Source organism: Monocercomonoides exilis (genome assembly GCF_001643675.1).
Source record: "Monocercomonoides exilis strain PA203 chromosome Unknown scaffold12-1864167, whole genome shotgun sequence".
In the NCBI taxonomy this organism is placed as follows: Eukaryota; Preaxostyla; order Oxymonadida; family Polymastigidae; genus Monocercomonoides; species Monocercomonoides exilis.
In genome coordinates this window covers 1,049,620-1,073,937 of record NW_027150557.1, presented here as the reverse complement: position 1 = coordinate 1,073,937, position 24,318 = coordinate 1,049,620, and the positions used below count along the sequence as shown (strand labels likewise).

At 39.8% G+C, this 24,318-nt stretch overlaps 6 protein-coding genes across 6 annotated transcripts; 2 read left to right on the top strand and 4 right to left on the bottom strand.

Moving 5' to 3' along the window:
- Positions 1-87: 87 nt before the first annotated feature.
- MONOS_5831 (putative leucine rich repeat protein) lies at positions 88-13,286 on the bottom strand (the record flags this gene model as incomplete). The annotated part of the gene is made up of 7 exons (XM_067876013.1): positions 88-5,090; positions 5,344-11,535; positions 11,740-11,986; positions 12,237-12,395; positions 12,508-12,730; positions 12,781-12,932; positions 13,032-13,286. 7 exons carry the CDS (start codon positions 13,284-13,286, stop codon positions 88-90), a joined length of 12,231 nt encoding a protein of 4,076 aa, XP_067731246.1.
- Positions 13,287-13,514: 228 nt separating this feature from the next.
- On the top strand, positions 13,515-14,724 carry MONOS_5832 (phosphoserine phosphatase; the record flags this gene model as incomplete). Its single annotated transcript, XM_067876014.1, has 8 exons — positions 13,515-13,530; positions 13,586-13,680; positions 13,763-13,879; positions 13,923-13,978; positions 14,043-14,097; positions 14,147-14,270; positions 14,348-14,427; positions 14,493-14,724. The coding sequence occupies 8 exons, from the start codon at positions 13,515-13,517 to the stop codon at positions 14,607-14,609; spliced, it is 660 nt and encodes a 219-aa protein (XP_067731245.1). The 3' UTR covers positions 14,610-14,724.
- A 1,054-nt stretch (positions 14,725-15,778) lies between these two features.
- On the bottom strand, positions 15,779-19,766 carry MONOS_5833 (uncharacterized protein; the record flags this gene model as incomplete). The annotated part of the gene is made up of 2 exons (XM_067876015.1): positions 15,779-16,560; positions 16,691-19,766. The coding sequence occupies 2 exons, from the start codon at positions 19,764-19,766 to the stop codon at positions 15,779-15,781; spliced, it is 3,858 nt and encodes a 1,285-aa protein (XP_067731244.1).
- A 2,224-nt stretch (positions 19,767-21,990) lies between these two features.
- On the top strand, positions 21,991-22,842 carry MONOS_5834 (Uracil phosporibosyltransferase). The gene is made up of 2 exons (XM_067876016.1): positions 21,991-22,249; positions 22,306-22,842. Exons 1-2 carry the CDS (start codon positions 22,031-22,033, stop codon positions 22,750-22,752), a joined length of 666 nt encoding a protein of 221 aa, XP_067731243.1. The 5' UTR covers positions 21,991-22,030; the 3' UTR covers positions 22,753-22,842.
- Positions 22,833-23,609, bottom strand: MONOS_5835 (Fe-S cluster assembly protein Cia2/MIP18(mitotic spindle-associated MMXD complex subunit)). The gene is made up of 5 exons (XM_067876017.1): positions 23,583-23,609; positions 23,464-23,490; positions 23,197-23,402; positions 23,096-23,141; positions 22,833-23,051 (listed from the first exon to the last, which is right to left on the bottom strand). Exons 1-5 carry the CDS (start codon positions 23,590-23,592, stop codon positions 22,921-22,923), a joined length of 420 nt encoding a protein of 139 aa, XP_067731242.1. The 5' UTR covers positions 23,593-23,609; the 3' UTR covers positions 22,833-22,920.
- A 78-nt stretch (positions 23,610-23,687) lies between these two features.
- MONOS_5836 (putative protein of unknown function (DUF4490)) lies at positions 23,688-24,301 on the bottom strand (the record flags this gene model as incomplete). Its single annotated transcript, XM_067876018.1, has 4 exons — positions 23,688-23,747; positions 23,830-23,881; positions 23,939-24,038; positions 24,115-24,301. The coding sequence occupies 4 exons, from the start codon at positions 24,299-24,301 to the stop codon at positions 23,688-23,690; spliced, it is 399 nt and encodes a 132-aa protein (XP_067731241.1).
- Between the last annotated feature and the right edge of the window lie 17 nt (positions 24,302-24,318).

Below are 24,318 nucleotides of genomic sequence, written 5' to 3'. Positions count from 1 at the left end.
TTATAGAAAGAACGAAAAAAATTTTACATATTGAGAATTCTTTTTATTAAAAAAAAAACGATTCTAACATACAATCAAAAACAATTATTACAGCATAATCACAATGATGCTGATATTGTCTGTAGATTCCAGCGCTTCCGCTGCAGATCGCAGGCGCAACGCAGCCAACTCGGCCAGTTGGCCCTTAGAGATTGTGCTGCATCTGCATCCCTTGTGTGAATGATGATGCGTCCTTGTACTACTCACATTTGACTGGGATCTCTTAAGTGATCTGAGGCGATGGCACTTCTTCTTAGAAATTGGGGTGTGTTCTGTTTTCGCTGCTTTTTGCTCGTTCAAAGTGCCAACTGCACATTCTGAGAGTGACAGCTGGCTGGACGCGGCTGCCATTGTTGCAGGCTCCTCCTGTGCATCTGCAGGAATTTGAGAGCAAATTTCTTCGTTTTCTGCTTTCTGCCCTCCTTCTGTGGATGAGTCATTCTCCTCGCAAGTGGTGTCTTCTTCACCTCCTTTGCCTTCATCGTCATCTTCTTCATCAAAGACAGGGTCGCTAAACACAGACCATCCTGCTTCTTCGTCCATCCACGGGAATCCAATCTCTGCCACTTGCTGTGTGTCAATCACATCATAAAGACCATCACACGCCAACACCAACGCCATGTCCTCTCTCTTCCATCCATTGACAAACACATTTGAGGAGTTATGTGGTGCAGAACTGGTAGACGCTGTTACAACTGATAACGAATCTGATGTTGATGATGATGCTGATGACACTGTATTGTTTCCATCTTCCTTCGAATGATGTTCTGAATAAGAGGCTCGTTCATGTGCTGATAGCTCTTTCAGTCTCCAGTTCTCTTCACGTGCATGAAACAATGCAGGAAACGGCTGTGGTGGGATGAGCCATTCGTCAAGAACAGGAGCAAGCGAGGGAGGGACATAGGGCGAGACATATGAAGAGGCATGGGAGGATGAAAGGTGAATAGATTGGGATTTGAGAGAAGACCTGGCTGATTGCAACGGTGTTGATGAAGAAGAGTCAGTACTTGGTGACCCTTCCAAAGAATGACAACCATGCGAACGAGGAGCCAAACTATTACAATTCCTTTCTTTCGCATGTTCTGCACAATCACATTGAATACAGTCAGATCCGTCCACATGCAGCTTCCCCCACCTTTCTATTGCACACATCGTGACATCTGGCTCGCTGCTGACTGCAGGCGACAGGTCGAAGTCGCCCAAAGCACGTGCCACTGCCAAGATGCTGTTGATTCTCCGCTCTGTCGTCACAAAACCGCCCACTCGCTTGATGAAGCGCCGTTCACGCGGACACAGCGGCTTGTGGTCGATGGTGAGTGCACGGGCAGTGAGAAAGAAGGAAGGTGGGGGGAATATGAGCGGATGACGTAAGGAAGAGGAGACTGAAGGGACAGATGTGAAGCGAGCTCCGGATGCGAACAGACCTGAATGCTCGTCTTTTGCTTGCTGCTTTGAAGAACGTGAAGAACGAGATTGTTTGTTGTTCACTCCATTCTGTGTAAAGTTTGTAGGCAAGCGACGGAGCGTTGGGCAAAATGTGTTGAAAGGACGGAACAGCTCTTCTCTTTGTGTGCAATCAGATGAGTTGTGTTTGTGCTCTTCTGTGTCAATTGAAGAAGGTTGTTTGCTTGTCGATTCTGAAAGTTTTTCTGAATGCAGACAAATTGAAGTATTTTCATTGGTATTTTTATCTTCTCTTGCTGGAGAGGCTTTGCAGGTATCACTCTTTGAATTGAAACTCTCTTCTGTATTCTCTTTTTCATTCTTCACAATCTCTCCTTCTTCAACACCTGAGTGAAGAACCTCCTCCATATTAGCCACACATTCTTCTCCATTGATCCACCGTGACACCAGCACAGCCCTGCAGTCCCCCGCCGATGCTAAATACACATTTGTGGGCGTTACCACAGCAACCAACGCACACGAGCCATCAACCACACGCAGTGCACGCATCTTGGCAGTGAGATGGGCAAATGTGTCTCGAAGGATCAGACAGAGAAGAGGAGTAGGAGTTGAACGAGAGGACGACGATGATGAAGATTGTGAGGCAGTCGAGGCGGATGGAGCTTGCTGTGAAGAAGAAGAGGAAGATAAATTGGAAGAACTTGTTGGTAAACTATCACTTGTTGATGGAGGAGGATTCGGAGCCACTTTCTTTGGATTCAAAGCGCTAGGTTCTTCTGCACATTTCGTGGGCTGTTCGCTTTCTTGATCACCAGATTTTGAAGCATTTTGTGTGTTTTCATTTTGGCTTTTATTTTGTTGCTCTCTTTTCGATTCAGACTCTTTTTCATCTTCAAGCGGTTGAGGTGCAACTTGTGGCTCATCATTCAAAGGAGCAGGAATCACCAATGGAAGAGACGAAGATGCGTCAGGACTCTGAAGGGGCAGAGACGGAGGTGGTGCAGGAGGCAGCTGTTTCTGTTCGTTTCCTTCTGTTTTTTGAGTGTTGGTGTTATTTTCATTAGCTTCTTTCGATTCCAAATTTGCTGAATGCCTTTCTTGTGCGATAACAATCCAATCATCCACATCTGTTGAAATAACCTTCTTCTTCTTCTGCTTTGCCTGCTGTATCTGCTTGTTCTGCTTCGACTTCTGCTTCTGAGCCTCTGCTGCTCCCTTCGGCATTCTCTCCTTCTTCTTCCTCTCGTTCTCCATGTGGATTCTCTCCTTCGTGCAGTGGAGAAAGGCATCCACAAAATGAGATGACAAGAAAGATGCTGTCTGGGGACCTTTGTGTCCATCAAACACAGCAAAGACCCCGCAGCTGGTGACAGACGGGTGGAAATACGGGCAGCTGTCAAGAGATGAGCTGTTCTGGGCAGGTGAATCGGATGCTGCAGATGATGATGCTGCTGCTATGTCTGATTCTTTCGATGTGGATGTGGATGTGGCTGTTGCACTTTCTCTGTTGTCTGCCAGATGCGACGGACGAGAAATGTTGTTCTTTGAGCTCAAACGTGGCCGCTCAGCTGATGAAAAGGAAACAGATGGTCTGCCTCTTCCTCTCAAAGACGAAAACGAAGCAGAAACTGAAGGCGATGCAGAAAGTGATGAGACAGCGCTTGCTCGTTCCACATTCCTCAAAATCGACCTCCCTCGATTGGAAATCCCAGAGAAAGATCCAGAAAACTGACCAACCCCTTCTCCTTCTCCTCTCCCTCCTCCTCTGATCCCATCCCTCAGTATCGGTCCCCACCCTCTGCGCAGCCTCGCCGCCCATCGCTTCTCTTCTCTCTCATTGAACACCTTCATCCCTTCTCTGTGGAAGCGTATTTCCTGTGGCAGTGTCAGCAGCCGCTTCACAATGCCCATCTCGCCTGCCTCAATCAGCGCTGACAGATCCCACCCACCACACGGCAGTACAACCAGAAAGTCTTCCATTGAAGGACGGCTACCGTGGGTCTCAGCGACTGCTATGTGATGATGGCGCAAAGAAGGGAGAGAAGGAGGCGGGGAGAGGGGGCGGGGGGAAGAGGGGCGAGAGGAGGTGCCTGAGGAAGAGTAGGAGAAAGAGGAGGAAGAGGAGGAGGAGACGGTTTGTTCGCTTTGGGAAGAGGAGGAAATAGTGGAGGTTGAAGTAGAAGAGGAAGATGAGGCGGAGGAAGAAGATGATGACAATGAAGAAGAGGATGATGAAGCAGACTCAGAACCAGAACCCAGTGAAGAATCTAGCTGAATTGGTTTCTGTGCTGACGGAATGAAATATGAAGAGGATTCAGATGGATTTGTAACGACACTTGAAGGTAAAGAGAGCAGGCCTGGATAATCTGTCTCAGGAGATGAAGAAGCCAATGTTTTTGGGATTGAATCGTCTCTTGTTGTTTTTCTTTCTTCGGAAGAAGACGAAAGTGATTGGGTTGTCTGCTTTTGTGGGGTTGGTTTTAATTCCGTTTCTGCTGTTGGCTTTTCGACTTGTGGAGAAATTTGTGATTGTGATGAAGGCTGTTGAGCAGTGCTTGAAGAAGGATGTATTTCAGATGCTTCAGACGATGTGGTTGACAAGGAATTTGACGGGAAAGTTGATTCTGAAGTTGATTTAACCGGTTGTGATGGAACTTCTTCAGCTGAAATTCTGTTTAGTTTTCCTTCTTTCTCTTCTTTCTCTTCTTTTACCTCTTTCACTTCATTCATTTCTTCTTTTTCTTTTCCAACTTTTGTTTCTTCGCATTTCTTTGAATCCATCTCCTCTTTGTTCACTTTTCCAAATAGCATCTTCCACTCATCCTTATCTTTTGCTTGCTTCAATGGCTGTTTCCCAACAAGCAGCCGAAACGGAGCAATTGAAGATGATTTGCCGGCGAATGGAGCAGAAGGTGTGGGGTTTGAATGCAATGCTTGGGATGATAAAAGAGACAAGTATGTTTGTTTGCGCTTCATACGCTGGGCAAGTGTTGGCGGTGGTGAAGCTGATCTGTCTTCATCATCATCATCATCGTCTTCATCATCTTCTTCTTCTTTATTGTCTTTTTCTTTTTCATTGACTTTGTTGGATAGTTTTGTTTTCTCTTCCTCTTTCTCACTCTCCATTCTTGAAGAATGATTTTTTTCTCTATCAGCACTTGTTTCCTGCTTCATTCCTTCATTCTTTCCATCACTTCCATCAAAAGATCCTCCATTTCCTGTATTATCAACCGTTTTCCCTTCAATTTCTCTTTTTTCCTCAGAAACACGAGCGACAAGAGAAGGAGATGGCTTCAGAGTGTCAAATGACACGAAAGAAGGGAGCATGGCAGGAAGACTCAGAAGAGATGGATATAAAGTGGTGTAGACTGATTTGTGGATGAAAGAGGAAGAGGAGGAAGAAGAAGAAGAAGGTGATGATGATGATGAGGAGGAAGAAGAAGAAGAAGAAGAAGAATATGATGAAGCAAAAAACGATCGATGATCAGAAGGAGAGCTGCTGAGAGAGTGTCTGCGGGGACGTTTGAGAGAAGACAAAGAAGAAACAGAAGGAAGGAAAGAAGAAGAGACAGGCGGAACAACGCCAATCAGCTCAGACATGTCTTCGTTGCTCAGAAAAGAACCAGAAGGGAAAGATTTGGCGGATTCTTTTATTTATTTATTTATTTATTTATTTATTGGTTGGATGGATGGATGGAATGGAAATGATGATAGTTTGGTAGATGATATAGCATTAAAAGGAAAGGAAGAATAGAAATAGAATATTGATTGCAAAAAAAGTGGATAATAGATTTGAAGCATAAACAATACAAAATGAAACAAATCGAAGGAAAGATTGAATGATAAGAATAAGAGAAAGGAAAAATAAAAAATTAAAATAAAAATAAAACGCTTTCACACCATTCATCCTGCTACCATCTCCAGCATCCAATGTATTTGTATTCCCTGTTTTTTTGCTCTTCTGCAATCTGAGCGAGCCTCCCCCCATTTCTCGGAACTGTGCCACAGAAAGAATCTTTTCCACGTTGCTGTTGAGGAGAGGAAGAGGAGGTGGCGGTGGAACAGAAGAAGAATCTGATGATGATGATGAGGTTGTTGATGTTGTTGATGTTGACTGTTCAGAAGAGGAAGAGGAAGAAGAAAAAGATGATGAATCCAAAGAACTTGTTTCCGCGGCATTATCATTCGTAGTATTAGCAGCAGCAGAAGAAGAAGCAGAAGAAGAAATCGAATTCTTCTCTTCAGAAGCATCATTATCTATCTCTACAGAAGATGGAGGCGGGTTTGGTGGCTGTGAAGGAGGTGGCACTGGAACGCTCTGCAATGAAGCATCAGATGAAGAAGATATTTGTTGAGATAAGCCATCTCGTGAAGGAGGCGGGTCTGGGACTGAAGAATCTGTTCCTTCAGAACCAGAACTTAAACTAGAACCTGTTTGATTCAATCTTTCTTCTTCTTTCTCCTTCTCCTTTTCTTTCTCCTTCTCCTTCTTTTCCTTCTCCTCTATCTCTCTCAGCTCCTCTGCTCTCTTCCTGTTCGCTGGATCCATATGCACCTCAACAGGAGGTGATGGATAAGGAGGAAAACAAAGCGGACACAGCCAATTCTCATCGTGCATCGCTTCTTCCTCTCTTTCTCTTTCTCTTTCTCTTTCTCTTTCCTTCGCCTTCTCGTTCTGCCTCACCAATCGCGCAGCTTCTCCTCCTTCGTTTCCATTGGAATTATCATCATTGTCATCATCCTCATCATCGCTATCATCATCAATTCTGCCACCACTTCCATCTCTCCCTCCTTCTCCTTCTCCTCCTTCCCCCTCCTTCTTCTCCTTCATCCCTTCCACCGGTGACCTCAGCAAGTCCACCGCACTTTGCTCGTACGGCAGCGGCAGATCCAAATCTGCCCCTGGAGGGAGCAGCGCTGCCGCACGAGAGAGAGGGCCGTGTGTAGATGAAGAAGGGATCGGGGCAGAAGGGTTTTTGGTTTTATGTCCTCCTTCCACAAGCATCGAAGAAGTGGGCTGTGTAGAGTTGAGGAAGATGAACCCGCCTTCTTCGTAGTCGCTGATGTGCCGCAGAAGAAGTGAGTACAAGTCGTCATCGCTCAAAAGCGTGTCTCGCAGGCTGAATCCGTCGTCGTCTTCCATTCCGCTTTCTCCTCCTGCACTTGAAGATGAGGACGAGCTGTCTCTATTCTGATATTCGTTTCCTCCTGCAACTTCATCTGCCTCCTCCAGTCCTCCTCTGTCCCCACCGTCTTTCGTCTGCTTCATCTGCTTGATGATCCTTTCCAATCTCCTTCTCCTCTTCTTCTTCGCCTCCGTCTCGCTCTCTTCCCCATCAGTCAGCTGAGGCGACTGCATCTGTGCAGAGTCCAAGATGAGCATTCCTCTGGGGGATTCAGCCCCAACCACATCGATTTCCTCCTCTTGCCCATCCACAAATGACGGGATGCTCGGAAGAGAAGAGGCGGAGGTGTAGATCGGGAATAATAAATGTGACACAAATGAACGAGTTTCAATGGAGAATGAGCCAGATGTCAGCACATGATGAGGTTTGGGCTTGAAGGAGAAGGAGGAAGAGGCAGGAAAGGCAAAGAGAGAGGAAGCAGAGAGAGGTATTTTGGAGAGCGTGCTGCTGCGGTTTCTTGTCTGGATGGAAGAAGAGCGAAGATTATAGTTGTTTCCTTTGCTATTGCCATGGGTGTTAGCATTATTACAATCATCATTGAAACTTCCATTGTTATCTCCATTGTCATTGTTCGATTCAGTTGTTTTCCCAGCCACTCCTTTTCTCGTCCACATCTGCATAATCCTCTCTGACTCCTTCATCCTCCTCTCCTCCTCCTCTCTCTCAATCTTGGCCAATCTTTCTCTTTTCCTCTCGTCTCTCCTCCTCCGCCACTCGTGCTCAAACAGGCGCAGCCCCATCGTCAGTGCTGTCCACGGCGCACGTGACAGAGACACTTGAGAAGAAGAGGTGCAGCGGATAAGCGGGCGGAGCATGTGGATGCGGGAGAGGAAGACGAGGGATCCGTATGTGGCTGAGGTGAGGAGCAAAGAGGAGGAGGAGGAAGATGATGAAGAGGAAGAGGAAGAGGATGAGGATGAGGAGGAAGATGTGTTATCATTTGAATGACTTTGTCGTGTTGTCTTTTTCTTGCTGCTCTTCGAAGGTGTTGAATCTGCTGCATGTTTGTGTTCAGAAGAGGTTCCTTTTTGTGGGGCAGAAGAAGAAGAGGAGGAGGAGGAAGAAGAGAAATCAAACAAGTTCTGAAGCTGACTGGTGCTTTGCTGCAGAACACTGGCTGAAGCATCGCTGAATTGAGATTTGTCTTTCTCGCAGTCTGGAGAGGTTTCATTTGGTATGGAGTTATCAGAAGAAGGCAGAGAAGAAGAAGAAAAAGAAGAAGTATTAGTAAGAGAAGAGGAAGAAGAAAATGATGACAATTCTTGTGGAGGAGGTGGTGGAGGTGGTGATGATGGTTGCGATGTCACTTGAGCATTTGCATCAGAATTATTCGATTGTCCATCTGTGTCTTCTTTCAATGGATGAAGCATATTCTGAGCAAGAGAAGGAAAGTCAATGGAAGGCGGTGCTATTGGAGGAACATTTGCTGATTGTGACTGATTAACACTGGCACTACCACTTTTGCTTTTGCTTCTGCTTCTGCTTCTGCTTCTGTTTTGTCTTTGCATGTTGTTCGGTGAATTAGCATCATTCAATTCTTTCTGTATCTCATTCATATTCATATTCGTCTGTGTGTTTGTCTTCCCCTTCTCATTCGAGCTGATCCTCTCCAGCTTCTGCTTCTCCTTCAGCCACATCTGCTTTGACTCCTTCTCGTTCCTGATCTCTTCTTCGTCCAAATATACATCCATTTCTGTGCCCCATTTCACTGCCCCAATTCCAGTGAATGAGAGGTCGGCATAGAGAAGAGGGCGATGCAAAGAGACAGGAGGTGGAGGAGGAGGCGGAGGGTAGCTCAATGACGAGGCATCGGAGGCACGGCGGGTGAGGGATTCGGAGAGAGGGAGCCAGGAAGAGGAAGGAGAGGAGGAAAGAGAGGAGGAAGATGAAGAGGAAGTTGATGTTGAGGATGATGAAATAGAAGCAGATGAAATGGCAGAGGAGAAATTGGGGCAAGAAGTGTCTTCGTTTGAGTTGTAGTGCTGTGAAGGTGGAGGTGGAGTAGGAGTTGATAAAGAAGAAGATGATGAAGAAGATGATGATGATGTGAATGTTTCAGAAGAAGAAGAAGAAGAAGAAGAAGAAGAAGAAGAAGAAGAAGAAGAAGAAGAAGAAGAAGAAACATTAGGTTCTTTCTCTTGTTTTGGTGAGCTGTCATCATCTGGATGGAGCGAGGGAGGAGGTTCAGGTGGAGCTGTTGATGAAGATGATATTGATGCTGATGATGAATTTGCTAATACTGATGTATCTTGTTCACATGAATGAGACGAATCAGAAGAAGAAGAGGAGGAGGAAGAGGAAGAAGAGGAAGGAGGAGAAGGAGAGGTTGAAGTGTCAGCTGAAGTGATGGAGCGATAAGGTGTTCCAGAAATGATGGGGGAATTTGTCTGTGTGTTGAATAGAGAAGAAGCCTGACGATGAGAGAGAGAAGAAGAAGTGCTATGAGAAGGGTCGTGAAGTGGATGTGAAGAAGAAGAAGAAGAAGAGGGAGACGAAGAGGAGATTGAAGAGAAAGAGGAAGAAAGAGAAGTAGAAGAAGAAGAAGATTGAAATGCTGCTGATGAAGACGATGAAGATGAAGAAGAAATCGAAGAGTTTCGAACTGACGTGTAGTTTAAGCTGATTTGCTCCTGCGGCTGCTGAAGTGGCGGTGATGAGAGGAGGGCGTACGCTGAGCTGTGTTTGCAGGTGTGGAATGAAATGTCCATCGAAAGAAAAGAGTTAGGAAGAGAACGAAATGGGTTGTGTGAAAGATCCACATACACAATGGTCTTGCCAGAGAAGGAGGTGGGGGAATGAGAAGAGGAAGAGGAAGATGAGGAAGAATCATTCAGAGATGTTAACTTTGAGGAAGAAGAAGAAGAAGAGGAAGAGGAAGAAGAAGAAAAATTGTGGAGTGAAGGGGTGGGTTTCAGTCGAGATGCCATTGCAGCCAGTGCCGCGGGTGTGACATTCAACGAACTTGACACAGAAATCGTGTTTGTGGTTGACACAACCAGCGTTTCCTTCTGCCTCTCCTTTTGTTTCTGTTTATCTCCTTCGTTTTTTCCTTCTTTTTCCCTTCGAGAATTCCTTTCAGTATCTGCTTTGTTCGCATTAAGTGAACCATTTGCCTCATTTCTTATCCCCTCCGCTGTCTGCAGCTGCTCCTGCAGTTTCTCCGAAGCCGGAATAACTCCGGCGTCGAGCTGCGGAATAAACGTGTCGAAAAGAGACGGCGGAATACGCTCAATGCGGTTGAACGAGGCGTCCAGGCGGAGCAAATCAGGAAGAGCTGCGAAGAGATGAGGAGGAAGAGAGGCGAGGCGGTTGTGGGCGATGGAGAGAGTGGTGAGGGACTTGAACTGCAGAAGCAAAGGAGGAAAAGAGGAGAGGTGGTTAGAGGACAAATAGACGTGGGTGAGAGGGGACAGCTCGTCAGTGAGGAAGATGCTTTGTGTGGCTGTGTGTGACTTGGATGTCTCAGAGGCTGTTTCTTTCTCTCTGTTTGCTCCTGTTTTGACTGAATGTGGACTGTTTGATGATGTTGATTGTAAAGTTCTTTGTGGCTCATTCTGAATTTTGGCTTCTGGTTTTGGATGAGCCGAATCTTCAGTTGTTTTCTGTGATTTTTCATTTTCTGTATTTGACACCTCATTTTTTGCCTTCTCTTCTTCATTTCCATTCATTGAACCGTTATTCAAATCAGATATTTCTTTCTTTCTTTCTTCTTCCTTCGAATCAGAAGTTGAAGCTAGGTCATTCAATGAAGACGAGTTTGCATCTGTTGTGACTGGCTCCAAGGGTTGAGGAGGCGGAGGAGAAGGCGGAATCCTCTGGATCTTGCTCTTTGTGGTGCGTTCTTCTTCTTCGTCCTCTTCGTCTTCATCTTCTTCGTCGTCCTCATCAACATCCTCGTCTTCTTCATCTTCTTCACTTTCATCTTCGTCTTCCTCCTCCTCTTCGTCGTCATCATCATCAATAGCATCCTCCTCCTCCTCCTCCTCATAATCCTCCTCCTCTCCTTCTCCCCTTTCCCTTCTTCCCTCTCTTCCTCCTCTTCCTCCTCCAAACGCCATTCTAACCGGTGGAAGTGCTGTGATGCAGTTTCCCGACAGCACAAGCACCGACAGGTTGTCCATTGTGAACAGCCAGCGGGGCACAGACGAGATGAAGTTGAATGCGAGCGAGAGGCGTGTCAGCAGCGTCAGTGAAGACAGAGCCGAAGGGACTGCTGTGAGTCTGTTGAAGGACAAGTCAAGCGTGTGGAGCAGGCCCAGGGAGCCGAGGGAAGGGGGAGGGAGAGAGAGGAAGAGAGCGTTGGCATCGGAGGAGGAGGATGTGGTGGAGGTGGCAGTGGAAGAGGAGGAGGCGAGGCTGGAGGACGAAAGGAGGGTGGATGTGGAGCTTTTTGTGGCAGTGGTGGAAAGCGTGGAGGAGCGGGTGGAGATGAAGTGGTGTGGTGAAGAAGAAGAGGAAGAAGAAGAGGAAGAAGATAATGATGATGTTGTTGATGATGATGATGAAATAAGAGGCGGATGAAATGAATTGCTGTCAGATGCAAAAGACAATGGATTCTGTTCAGAGTTCTCTTCATTGTTTTTATTCTTCTTCCCTTCGTCGTCATCATCATCATCATCATCTGCATCTTCATTGTTCTCTTCAATATCCGACAACGACTTACTCCAATCTTGTTCAGTTTCTTCTCTGTTCTTTTGTTCTCCATTCGATCCATCTTCATCATCATCTTCTTCTTCTTCTTCTTCTTCTTCATTCTCTTCAGCGTTATCTGCATCCACATTCCGAAGGTTGTTCCCTGAGAGTGTCAGTGTCTGAAGGGAAGAGAGCTCAAACAGACTGGAAGGAAGAGAGCGGAGACAGTTGAAGCGCAGATGCAGTGTCTGGAGCCGGGAGCCTTGTTGGATGGCTGAAGATGAAGAAGGAGAAAAGGAGGAGGAGAAGCAGTTAAGAGGATGGAAATAATGATAGATGAAATGAATGAGGATAAAAAAGATGGTTATTTTTTAAAGAAAGTATTCAAAAGAGTTTAAATAAAAGAAGAAGAAGAAGAAGAAAAGAAAAACGCATTAATTTAAAAATAACTCCTTTAATCCCACAAAGCACATCATACGTCCGATCCTTGAGATAGCGTTTCTGTCAGCCGAGAACAAGATGACATCTGCCCCCAGTGGAGGAGTGGCTGTGAGGTAGTTGTCGCTGAGGTTGACTCTCAGCACAGACGGGGTGAGCATCATCGACATTGGACGCATCCGCCCAGAGCGGAAGTCGGCGAGCGGGTCGGGCGAGGCAGGGGTTGTGTAACGAAGCGGCGGGCAGTGCTGGATGAAGTTGGAGGCGGCGAAGAATGAAGTGAGACACTGGAAAGGGAGAAGTGGTTGGGTGAGGAGGAGGAGGAGGAGGAGGAGGAGGAGGAGATGAGAAAGAAGAAAGATTATTTTTTATTGAAGGGAAGAAAGTGGATATCATATGAAATGCACACAGCACCAATACATAAGCACACACACACACGCATACATACATACAGCAAAAAGAAGGGTTTAAACAAAAAAAGGAGAAAAAGAAGAAGCTTCAAAATAGCAAGTTGCAAGTTATTTGTGCAAAGCAGACCTTCATCTGGCCAATTTGTGAGGGAAGAGTTGTCAGCCTGTTTTCTCCCACCCAGCAAAGGCGCAGAAGCGGAAGAGAAGTGCAAAGAGATGAAGGCAGCGTCTGCAGATTGTTGTGTGTCAGTAGCAGCTGCTTCAAGTTCGGCATGTTCTTTAGCGACTGCAACAATAATATGTCATTAAACAAGAAATGAAATAAATTATTAAATTTTTCATCAATTATTTCAAATTTTTTATCATGTGGCATTATTAAAATAAAAATTTGAACAGACTTCTTTGTTTATTGTGTCTATCAAATTCGCTCGAAGATCAAGCGTTTCAAGCTTATTGAGATTTGACGGCTGAGGGAATGATAGAGATTTCAGATCATTCATGAAAAGGTTCAGCGAGCTGAGTTGCGGGCAGACAAGAGGCGAAGGAATAGACATTATTTGATTGTTGTCAGCGTCAACTCGTGTCAATGTTGGAATGGAGATTGCTGGAAGCTTGACAAGTCTATTTCGAAAAAATGAAAAATTAATACATGCATTCAACAAAAAACATACTGATTCCTGGATATGGCTAAAAGTGTAAGCTTAGGGAAAAGAACTCCAAGATCATGCGGAATTGTAAGAAGATAATTGGATATCAAAATCAATTCAGAAAGACGTTGGAGAACGATATGATGAAAATGTTTTATCTGGTTATAGCTAATATCCTGAATATAAAAGATATTTATGATTGAAATATAAAAATATTTCAACAATATCATTGCAAAATTTTTTTGCGAAATAAAATGGAAATAATGAAAACATACCAACGATTTTAAAGTATCCAGTCCAGTTAATGAGATTGGAAATGATGAAAAACGATTTTTTGAAATATTAAGTTCTTGAAGCTTTGGTAAAACTGGTTTTAGCTGTGGTAACTCAGAAATCGCATTCGACGCAATATTTAAGATCCTAAGGTTTGGGTGGATTTGAGTTGCCAATGGCCTTGGAAGTTCAGTAAGAAGGCTGTGAGGAAAATGAAGCTCCTCTGCATTTTTATCATGACTGTGAGCAGGGCCCATTTACACTTTTAAGAAAGATGAAACGCAAATACGCTCGTAAATCTCTAATGTCACTTGCTCAGACAGCTTTATTTTTCTGTCAGAATATCTGTTGGGAAGGATCTTGATTTCATTTGTGACTATCACAACATAAAAATTTCGCAATTGAGAATTCGTATTATTATTTAATTCATTGAAAATCACGATAAATCAGAGATCAAATTTCGCTTAATAATTTGAATTTTTACAATGCCAAAAACTATTTGTTTGTAAATGCAAATTTTTAACAATTTTTCGAAATGCTTTCACTTTTTTATCAGTATATCTATGCCGTCACGGAAGTACTGTTTTAAATGAGGGCTCACGCTTTCGAGGTTCGTCCGATGTTCCATTGAGTGACACTGGCAGAGAACAAGTTTGTATTTTACTTATTTCTAATTTGATTCAATTTTATAAAATGATAACAAATGGATGCATGCATCTTCTTCCTTCAAAAGGCAAAAAGAGTCCAATCTCTATTGGAAAAGAAACATATTGCAGCTATTTACTCAAGTCCCAGGCCAAGGGCTATCGAAACTGCAGAAATCATTTCAATTGGTCACAAGGATGAAAAGGTCTAATTTGATTAGGTTTTTGTTTTTTAAGTGAATTTTACAGGAAGAGCCCTTGAAGCCAATTGTAGTAAAGGAATTGGATAGCGTATTTTACGGACCGTGTGATATTGTATTTCTAATGTTTGAAAAAGCATGTATTTTTGTTGTATTTGCAAATTGACAGTTGGGAGGGTAAGACTCTTGAAGAAGCACAAGCCATGGATCCAGAAAAATTCAAGGTAATTTCAATTTATGAAATGTTATCAATAAAAATTGTTATTTTTCCAGCTTTTCCTCGAACACATCAGTCAAGTCGATCTTGGTGGAGAAAAGTTAAGTGATCTTGCAAAGAGGTGCCGCGACATTTTGGTAAAAGCTTGCGAGGACAATCTCGGAAAAGAAATTGTGGCTGGTTTGAATGACGCTTATTTATTGATTATTGATAGCTAAATTGTTTTATGTCTTTTTTTCTCCATTAAAATAATCAAGTTACACATCAAGTTTGCACCAGAACAATATTGTGTGAACTTCTTGAAGCTCCATTTGACAATTATTGGAAACTTGGACAAGTGTGATAGTCATTCGTTTTGTTTTTCAGCAAGCACCTTAAATGCTAACAAATTAATTTTAACAGGATGCTGCATGTGTGAATGTGTTGGAATACGAAGGTGAAGGAAAGTTTCATATCAGGGTTATGAACTTCGTTCCTGGAATTCTCGATACTATTGGAAAGGAAACAAAGGCGTGGTAAGCGATGAAATGTTTGGTGCATTTGTCTATGTATTTCAAACTCTTTTTTTAAAAGAAGATTTTTAACCATTCAAGAACAACAATCCAATAATATGTGTAGTTAATGATTTTATCAATTTTTGGCGTTATTTTGTTGAACCTGTTTTTTCTAAATTTCATAATTTAATTTGTAAAGGAATGAACATGTTTTTTTTTCAGAAAGTTAAAATTGAACGCATCAACAAACTGTTGCAAAATTTTGGAACACATATAAGTCAACATGTTTTATTCCAATGTGGAACTTTTATCTCAACATTCATAAATGTTTAGAAGAGTGTTGAATTGCATCAAAAAACCAGAATTGTTTGAGCTCGTTAAAGCATGTTGAAAAGAACATAAGGAAGCATTCCATTTAAAAGAAATTGAATGAAAATAAAACGAAGAAAAGCAATTTCCAATTATGTTGCTTGTTTCTCGACTGGAAATATCTCATCTTTCTGAAATGTCTTATAAATGAATAACTTGACAATAATTTTTCGATTCAAATATCAATTACACATGGATATGCAATCGGCTCTATTAAATTTTAGCCTCTTTTTGATTGAAATTTCACAAAGTAAAATAAATGGAATATCAAGTTTTCTTTATAAAACCATCAGAAAAAAGTCAATACACTCTTGTGGAATTATACATAATTAGACCTCCATTCCAGACGTTATGCCGAAATGAGAAAAGAAACAGAAAAAAATGTTATTTAAAATATGAAAGAAAAAAAAAAAAGAAAAAGAAAAAAGAAAGAAAGAAAGAAAAATATCAAGAAAAAACAAACAAAAAATTCAGAACAAAGAATTAAGAACTTCACTATACACCAAATTAAAATCATCAAAATCTGTTTGTTTATAAAATCAGCATTCCTTCAATACATTTGATTTAGCAACTGTATAATACACAAATAACAGATAAAAAAATATTTTTGTCATCTTAACAATCATCAAAGATAAATTGTTAATATATAAAAGCAAGAAAATACATATAAATATCATAGAAAAATGAAAAACGAAAAGAAAAGAGCTTTTATTTGGCATTAAACAAAACATTCTTATCAAAATTTCTCTTATGTTTGCAGGCATGATAGATATCACAAGTATATACAACAGAAGTGAATTTGTGCTTTCAAGAGAATAAATGAAGTTACAATGAATATCCGACCATGTCTTGATTCACATCATCACTTTCCATCTGAATCCTTTTTCTCTCCTCATCCAGAAGAGGTTCTCTAGCCACAATGCTTTGAAAACGCGACTTTTTCCTCTTATTTTTGAAGCGTCCACAACATATTTTCCCGCTAAATATAAATTCCACCAATGGAATCAGCTTCCCAATGTAATTTAAGTACACAAATGTGCCTCCTAATGCAGTTATCAACCCAACCGCTGATGTCTTAAATGACCTCGTCGTCACAACCACCGTCTGCGACAGCTCCACAACCACATCCACTCCCACGCTCAGCGCAAGGCTTATTCCGCTGTTCTTCACTTGAGAGCCAGGTCTGATTGAAATCCTGCTTGCTTCGTGGCCCATCTGCACAATGTGCTTCCATTTGTTTTCCTCATACTTGCTAACCATCAGCTCAGCAACAACCTGCGTTTGTTCTCCGCCTTTGAAGACATGCGCTGGATCTCCATCAAAATGACTTTCTGCCTGAGAACTGTATGTAGTATCAAGGAAGAAGTAACCTTTCTGCTGAGTAATTCCGGAATCAACAGAGATAAATGCATCTATTCCATAGAATAATGCATCTTTCTCCTTTGAATAAAACGAAAGAAGTTTAACTCGTCTGTCAACTGCAACAATGCTAATGTTCTCTGTAGAAATGGAAATGGTGCAGTCTGTTGTTGGAGTGAATAATTTGTTTGGAGACGGCGATTGACTGCATCTTGGCTCGATAGCAACCGGCTCAGTAGGATAAATATCTGAATGTTTTATTTTGAAACGAACAAAAAGACAGATCAAGTTTCAAGAAATATGAAAAAAGAAAAACAATAAAATAAAATAAAATAAAATAAAATAAACAAAAATTGAAGTTAAAAATAGAAAGCAAACTTAATGGGTCATATGAACTTTTTCCAATTCCAAGAAGCGGAGAGCATTCTCCTTGTACTTCAACAAGTTTTTCTTTCGCATCCTTTACACATTCGCCTGAATAATCTCTCAATCGAATTATGAGCTCCATCTTTTTGTTGATGAATTTATCTATCGTTATGTTCTGGATTTTTGAGTCAACATAAATTCGATTCTCGAGCGTGTTTATCAAAAAGAATAGCACAATGACAGCCGAAGCCGCACCAACCACAAAACAGATGCCAATAATCGAAATGCATCCCCCATAACTCGTTTTCCTCACAATCTTCACTGCCTTATGTGTTTTCTCATCGAGATCATCTTTGTACGTATTTGAGAATTGATCCAATTTGTACAACTTTTCTCGTATAGGAAGGCAAAAGCACGAAATAGCAACAATCAAGCCTAGTGCCAACGAAACTCCATAAAACAACACTGTGAACATTGTTTCTTTATTTGAATTTGGATTATATGATTTCGGCTGTTCTGTGCATTCAAATGGCTTTCTCTGCAAAGTGCTCTTGTTTGCAGCTGATCCAATAATACAAGTACAATTTAAAATGGATGTGAAGCATGTGCTGGCTCCTGCTTCAGGCTGAAATGTTCCATCTTCACATGGAACGCATGCATTTATTGATGTTCCAGATCCCAGTAAGCCGGTTCCAGCAGGACACTTTTCGCATTCCGTTTGGTTGAAGCGTGATGAATATGTTCCCATTTGACAGCGAGCGCACCGATTTGTGTTTGTGTCGAAAAATGATCCAGGCGAGCAGCCAGAAAGATGACTTTTCAATTTGATTATGGTTAGTTTATTTGTGGCAATAGGCAACGGTGTCATTCCTTCACTCACCGCGTAGCCACCTAGGCAATACAGCGAATCAATCATGAAAGCGCAACTGCCGTGCACTAAAGGAAAATTAATTGCCTCTCTTCCTTCATCATATTTGTGTGTGTCTAGTTTAACTTCTCCGTGTTCATCGAAAGTGAACATGGATAAGTATGACTTCTTTGCAACTCCAGATTCCTCTCCTCCAACAACAAATCCAACTTCTCCCTCTCCAATAACAACTCCTGAGCTTCCAATTGGGAATTTAGGACCCTTTAAATAAAGCCATGGTCCAAAAGAATTTGCAACCATGATTGGATGTGCAATGCAATTATCTATTGGACTTACTCCATCATCTCCTCCACAAACAAATAGATGAGGAATTGGCTGTTCATCATCTTCTTTAACTTTTTCATTCAAAACTTTCCGCCCATTCTGAGTATTTTTTAAATGTTGATGATTGCTTTTGTTACCATTAATTGAGTATTTCCTAGGAATAATGCTTTTCACAAAAACAGTTGGCCTCTGAAGTGAGGAGAGAGCGAACATAATTTTGTGCCATTCTGATGTAGCAAAATTGAATGTCCATACTTCATCACGTATATTATTGTCGATATCACAACCTCCAACAATGTACAGTATTGATTCATATATTGTGGCACCAGAACGGCACATTTTCGGTGGTTTTTCCTCTCCTTTCACTTTTATCTTTTGCCAAGACTGTGTGACTTCATTGTATTCAAAAAGATCATTGCTCATTGATGCAAAACCTCCGTTTATATTGTAAGTCGCTCCGCCAAATACAAAAATTCTTCCATTCGATGCAGCAATTGCAGCTTCTGCAACTGAAGGACATCTTTCAGAATCATAACGTGATTCACGATATTTATACCAGAACTCTGATCTTGGAGTAAATTCTCTGTTTGTTTCCATCATCATCTTTAATTCAGGGTTGTATCCCCCAATAACAGCCATAGTTCCACTTAACTGAGCAAGTTTGTGCTTTGTCACAGGAAGTGAAACTTCAAAAGCATCTTTTGTCAATTCAGATACAATTTCACCTTGATTTTTTTGAGGATTAACAAAAGGCACTGATTCATTGGCCATATGTGAAATGATGTCTTTTCGGGTTTGTGCACTTAACCAATTTTCTTTTGACATTTGTAAAATTCTGTTTGATGCGGAATATTCGTCTTTTCCTCCAAATGCATAAATAGTTCCTTCTTCATCCATCGTGCATGATGGTCCAAATTTTTTAATGCTTGGATAAAAATAAAAATAAATATAATTCGTTGTTGCATTTTTAACGTCAGAGTCAAATCCAGCAGCGGTAAGATTCAAGATAAATGCATTATTTGTCGGTTCTTTCAACGAACCTTCTTTTCCGCTCCACATAATTCCATAGCACTCCGTTTCCGTAACATAACTCGTAAATCCAGAGTGAAAAGCAGCTCCAACAAAATGATGAGAAGAAATTAATTCAATAAATTTGCAATCATCAGGATTTGATAAGTTTATTCTGTAAACATTTGGCTCGTCATCAATATTACTTGTCAGTCCTCCATAAACAAATAAATAACCTTTGAACACGCATGCTCCTCCATCGCGTAGCGGGGGTGGATTTTTTGAAGCATTATTTTCTCGGAGGCATCGCCACAAAAATGTCTGTTTGTCTAGTTCCCATATGTCATTTAATAGTCCATGAGATCCTTGCCCTCCAAAAATATAAACACGCGACTTTGTTTCTGCTTTGCAAGGAGCATATCTCTCGCAGGGAATCCTTCCTGATTGCGGGAAGATTTCCCAAGAGCCTCTTTCAAAATCATATGAAAGTAACTCTTTTGTCAACCCACAACAACTGAGGCCTCCCCAAATATATATAACATCTTCTGTACAAAATGATATGCACATATATCGATCAGGGAGTAAATCAAGTGAATTTGTTTCAACAATATTCCATAATTTAAGCTTTAAATCAAAAAAATATGCATCTTTCATGACATTTCCATCATAATCCCTCCCGCCCCCAATGAATAATCCTTTTCTTTTGGGATTGTTTATGTACTGGATGAATGAACCTTCGCGTGGATATGGAGGAGATCCTGTTTTTTGAGCACTTTCAACTGCTTCTACTAAATCCTTATCTTCGGAGCAGACATTATGGATGCAATAAAGAATAATTAATAAAAATTTTTTGATTTGGTTAAGAGTTTCAATTTTTCCAAAACTCATTTTTAAATGTTTTTTATGATAGTTTTTAACTTTTTATGGGAATCATTTTCATCTTTCACATAAAAGTTGATTTATTTTTAAAAATTAATCAAAGTTAAAGTTTTTGCTAACTAAAGGCAAGCACCAAAATATGTGTTGCAACTGTTTTGATTTTTGTCACATCCATCATTAATTGAAAATCTGAGTCAGTTTTCAAAAAATTAAAAAAACTTATTTTCACTGATTATTCATAATTTTGTTTGTTAAAACATCACATCTATTAATTAATTTGTTTTATTTTATTTTTTTCCTTTAACAATTGCTCAAATATGAATCGCTTCGAGGGCAGTCGACCTTAATAATCAGAATGTTAATGTTTTATTTGAATAGACAATGAAGCTTCCTCTTCACGTGATGGGATATGTTTAAATGCTTCTTTTTGCTGGTGCAGTTCATTGGACGTCCTTTCGCTGAGCACCTTCAACTTCTTCGTATCCCCATCTCCTTCAGCTGAATCAATATATCGATCTGTCTCGTTATTCTGGAGTGCAGGAGAAGATAAACAGTTTTCGTAGTCATTGTTGTAAACTCTTACAGTTGATACTTTCTTTTCAAATGTCGCAGAGCATGACAACATCGAATGGCAGCTATGGATTATTTGGCGAGAAGGAACTTTGCAAAATATTTCCAAATTCCTCTGTGATTATTTTCAATTCTGCCAATTCATGTGCTTTCATCGATTTAAGCTTCGGTGTGCAAAAAGACGGTTGGAAAATGGATCTTTTCAGTGGAAAAAGTTAATGTGCTTTTGAAAATCTTCTTATCGATTTTCTCCGTCTCTGTTACCAATGGTGATTTACCAAAAAATTTTGTGATGGCTTCTATCAGCACGCAATTCAACGAATCAGCTTGAAGAAGTGAAATGGAAAGCATATATTACGAAGAGAAGGATAAATTGCAGAAAATGCGATGAATGGAGCATGGATGATGTTGGATTGCGCGATACAGTTTAACTGCAGTGACTGCATCTACAGTGCTGGATGAGCGAAAAGAGGCAGATGAAGGAGAAGGAAATGCAACAAAATGATGTTCTCCGATAGCGCACCAAGAGTTCGTGGAAAGAATCAAACAGGATCACAGGAAGCTGGAAGAAGCGATATGACAACTGGCTGTGGAGGTGCTTGGGCTGGCTTGGCTGAGGAAGAGGCAAACAAGCAGTATTCAAAAGAAAGCAAAGCAGGGTCAACTTTTTAATGGGACTTTTTCATTAATTGGCACTTTTTTTGTTTTTGCTTGCAAAATGTCGAGAAATGAGAAATAGTTTTCAGCATTTTAAAAATCCTTTTTAACAAGTTTTATTCTATTTATTTACTGTTTGTTTTTTTATTTTCACTTATTACACACTGTGAAATTTTGTTTTCTTTTTCTTTTTCTTTTTCTTTTTTTCTTTTTTTTTTTTTTTTTTTTTTTTCTTTTTTTTTTTTTTTTTTTGTTCAATTTGAAAGGACTTTTGTCAGCCAACCAGGCAATTCCCAATCAATTAGATACAGATATCGCATGAAATACCGGAAATCGCACAAAATACCGGACAAGATCGATTTCACAATAACTGCAAGAGGAATAATTCTGACAATTTTCCTCTTAATATACCTCACCAATACAAACTCATTTGATAAAAGAGACTTTCAAAATAGCTTCATTTGTGCTCGGAAAAAATTAAAATAAAAAACAAGGAGAAACTCAAAATTCTATTTCTCCGAGAATTAAATAACAATTTTTTCTGAGCACAAATGAAGCCATTTTGAAAGTTTTGAATATCAAAGGAGTTTGTATTAATGAGATATATTTTAAGGAAAATTAACAGAATTATTCCTCTTGCGGTGATTGAGATATTGATGTTGTTAAGAATTTTTTGCATTGTCCTGTATTTTTTGCACAAACTGTAATAATTTTCATCATAACTCGAACAAAAGTTTGGTTTCAAAAAGGATCTGCCAATTTGAACTTATTTTAATTGAATAATTCTATTTGAAAATTAGCAATTGGATCTTTATTAAAATTAATCACAATCGAAAAATTATGAATATTTTGTTATTCAAAATATAAATAGAAAAATAATAATATTTATTTAATAATTCAATTGCTTTTTTATAATAAACATTAAAAAGAAATGAGATATATTTTTCCAAAGCTAATTTCTGCATATTTTTAACGAAAAAAGATCAATTGGGATCAACTGCATAATAAACATTTATATTTTTGTTTTATATTTTTAATACATTTTGATGGAATCTCATCCACTCTTAGATTTTCCACAGTTTTCATTGGTTCCACAAACACCTCAAATAATTGCTCTTATGACAATCCTACGCGATCGTACTACTCAGCGATCAGATTTTGTGTTTTATTCTGATCGTCTTTTTCGTATTCTTATGGAAGAAGGTCTTGCTTATCTTCCATTTTCCAAAAAAGCAATCATTACACCTACGGAAGTTCCTGTTGATGTTTGTTAAATATTCAATCGATCTTTTTTTTGAAACATAGATTTTTGTTCATTCAGGGTCTAGAGTTTGGAACAAAACTTTGCGGAGTTTCCATTATTCGAGCAGGAGAAAGTATGGAAAATGCATTGCGACAAGTGTTGCCACATGTTCGAATTGGTAAGATACTCATTCAGAGAAAGGAAGATGGTTCTGGGACCTGCCAACATTTTTACACCAAAATTCCAAAGGATATATCCCACAGAAATGTTCTTTTGCTTGACCCCATGCTTGCTACAGGTGGATCTGCAATATGTGCTATCGGAGAATTGTTGAAAAATGGAGTTCTGGAACAAAACATTTTGTTTTTGAATATGGTTGCTGTTCCCGAAGGAGTGAAAGCCGTTCTTTCTGCATATCCAAAGATCAAAATAGTTTCCGTTGCACTTGATGAGGGCCTCAATGAAAAAAAATACATAGTTCCAGGAATTGGGGACTTTGGAGATAGATATTTTGGAACAGAGTGAAAACTCTGGATTTAGTATTTATAAATCAAATAAGCATTTTTTTACATTAATTTTTGTAAGAAGCCAACATTATATTGATGTTTTGGATTAAAATGAGTGTTTTTCCTTTTTATTCCAAGGATTCTTAATGAAATGATTAAAAGTGTATTTTTAATGATTACAAAATGTTCACGTTGCTTTTCCAGAAGTCGCTGAATCTTGCTTAGCTTTTCCATCAATGCACTTATAAACAACTGCTGCTAATCGTGGGTTTTCCATGGCAGCAGCAACACGTTCTTTATCGCACAATTGCTTGTTAACTGAACTACTTGAAAAAAAGAAAAAAGAAAAAGCAAATATAAACCTCCTTCTTCATCTTCGTGTGTGCCCGGAGTGAGTTTGATAAATATCTTGAAACGATTCAATTATTGCCAAAAGTTATTAAAAGTGAAAAAATAAACAAACTTTCATGTTCTTTGGAAGAGAAGTTCTAAGTCGCGTAATTATTGATAATCCAATAAGCATGCACATTGAGCAATGAGGAACAGTGGGAGTAAATATAACTGTGACATGACGTTTCTTAAGATCAATGTGAAATGAATCTGGAGAAATAATGCTAAGTTCTTCAAGAGTTTGAGGATATTCAGGATCAATAATATTTCTTGTCAATTCTTAAATATTGAAAATAAAAAATTTCCTATTCTTTTAATTTTCAAAACAAAAGTCATCAACCGTATAACGCTTCCGGAGAAATTTGATCTTGTAAAAAATAAAGGAAAATATGGACAATAAAAAATTAAAATTCAGTGTTGATGCAATGAAGTGTAAAATAAATAGAATAAGAAATAAACCAACAAGCATTGATAATTTGATATTATACTGGGAAGATCAAAATATCTGAAAAATTTTTGAAAAATTAACTATCCGTGATATATTTGAAATGATATATTGAAAGTTCATTCAGGAATGTCTACATAACGAGAACGCGTTTGAGACGTATTAAGAGCGGTAGATGCCTAAAATATGTTAATTTCAAAATAGAGATACAAAAAACAATTTTAAAATTTATAATGAATGAAATAATAAAAATAGAAATACAGTAAATCCTCCTGTAAATGATTTCACAAAGCTTGTTCCTTTTGGTACGTATCTAAATAAATAAATTAACTTATTTTTCGTACAAAAAAGAAACAGAAAATATTGAAACTTAGAAGGCATGTGTCTCTCTTCAGGAACTTTATGACCATATGCTGAGTTTGATGTACGATAAAGAGGATGTTGTTTCACTGGCTGATATTTAAGGTTGTCTTCAAAAATAAAATTGAAGAAACGTTTACGCATAACAAAAAAAGATGACTAAAATAATAATAAAAATAAACATACCTCCTCTGAATCTTATAGGAAGAGTTGATTCTGGGCTTTCAGCCGTTCCAAAATCTCTTGTTGATATTTTATCTTTTTGCTCTTTTTGATTCAATGTTGCCGCAAGCTTTTCTTTTTCATTTATTTCTTCTATTTTCTTTTTTGGAGGATGAATAGGTGGAGAAGGAAAATGAGTTGTTTCCGACATTTAAACGCAAATTTTCC

Coding starts and splice junctions, on each gene's coding strand:
- MONOS_5834 (XM_067876016.1), top strand. CDS start 22,031: ATGGAATCTCATCCACTCTTAGATTTTCCACAGTTTTCATTGGTTCCA. Junction 22,250..22,305: donor CTACGGAAGTTCCTGTTGAT/GTTTGTTAAATA, acceptor TTGTTCATTCAG/GGTCTAGAGTTTGGAACAAA.
- MONOS_5835 (XM_067876017.1), bottom strand. Junction 23,403..23,463: donor TTCTCCGGAAGCGTTATACG/GTTGATGACTTT, acceptor TCAATATTTAAG/AATTGACAAGAAATATTATT. Junction 23,142..23,196: donor CTCTTCCAAAGAACATGAAA/GTTTGTTTATTT, acceptor AATCGTTTCAAG/ATATTTATCAAACTCACTCC.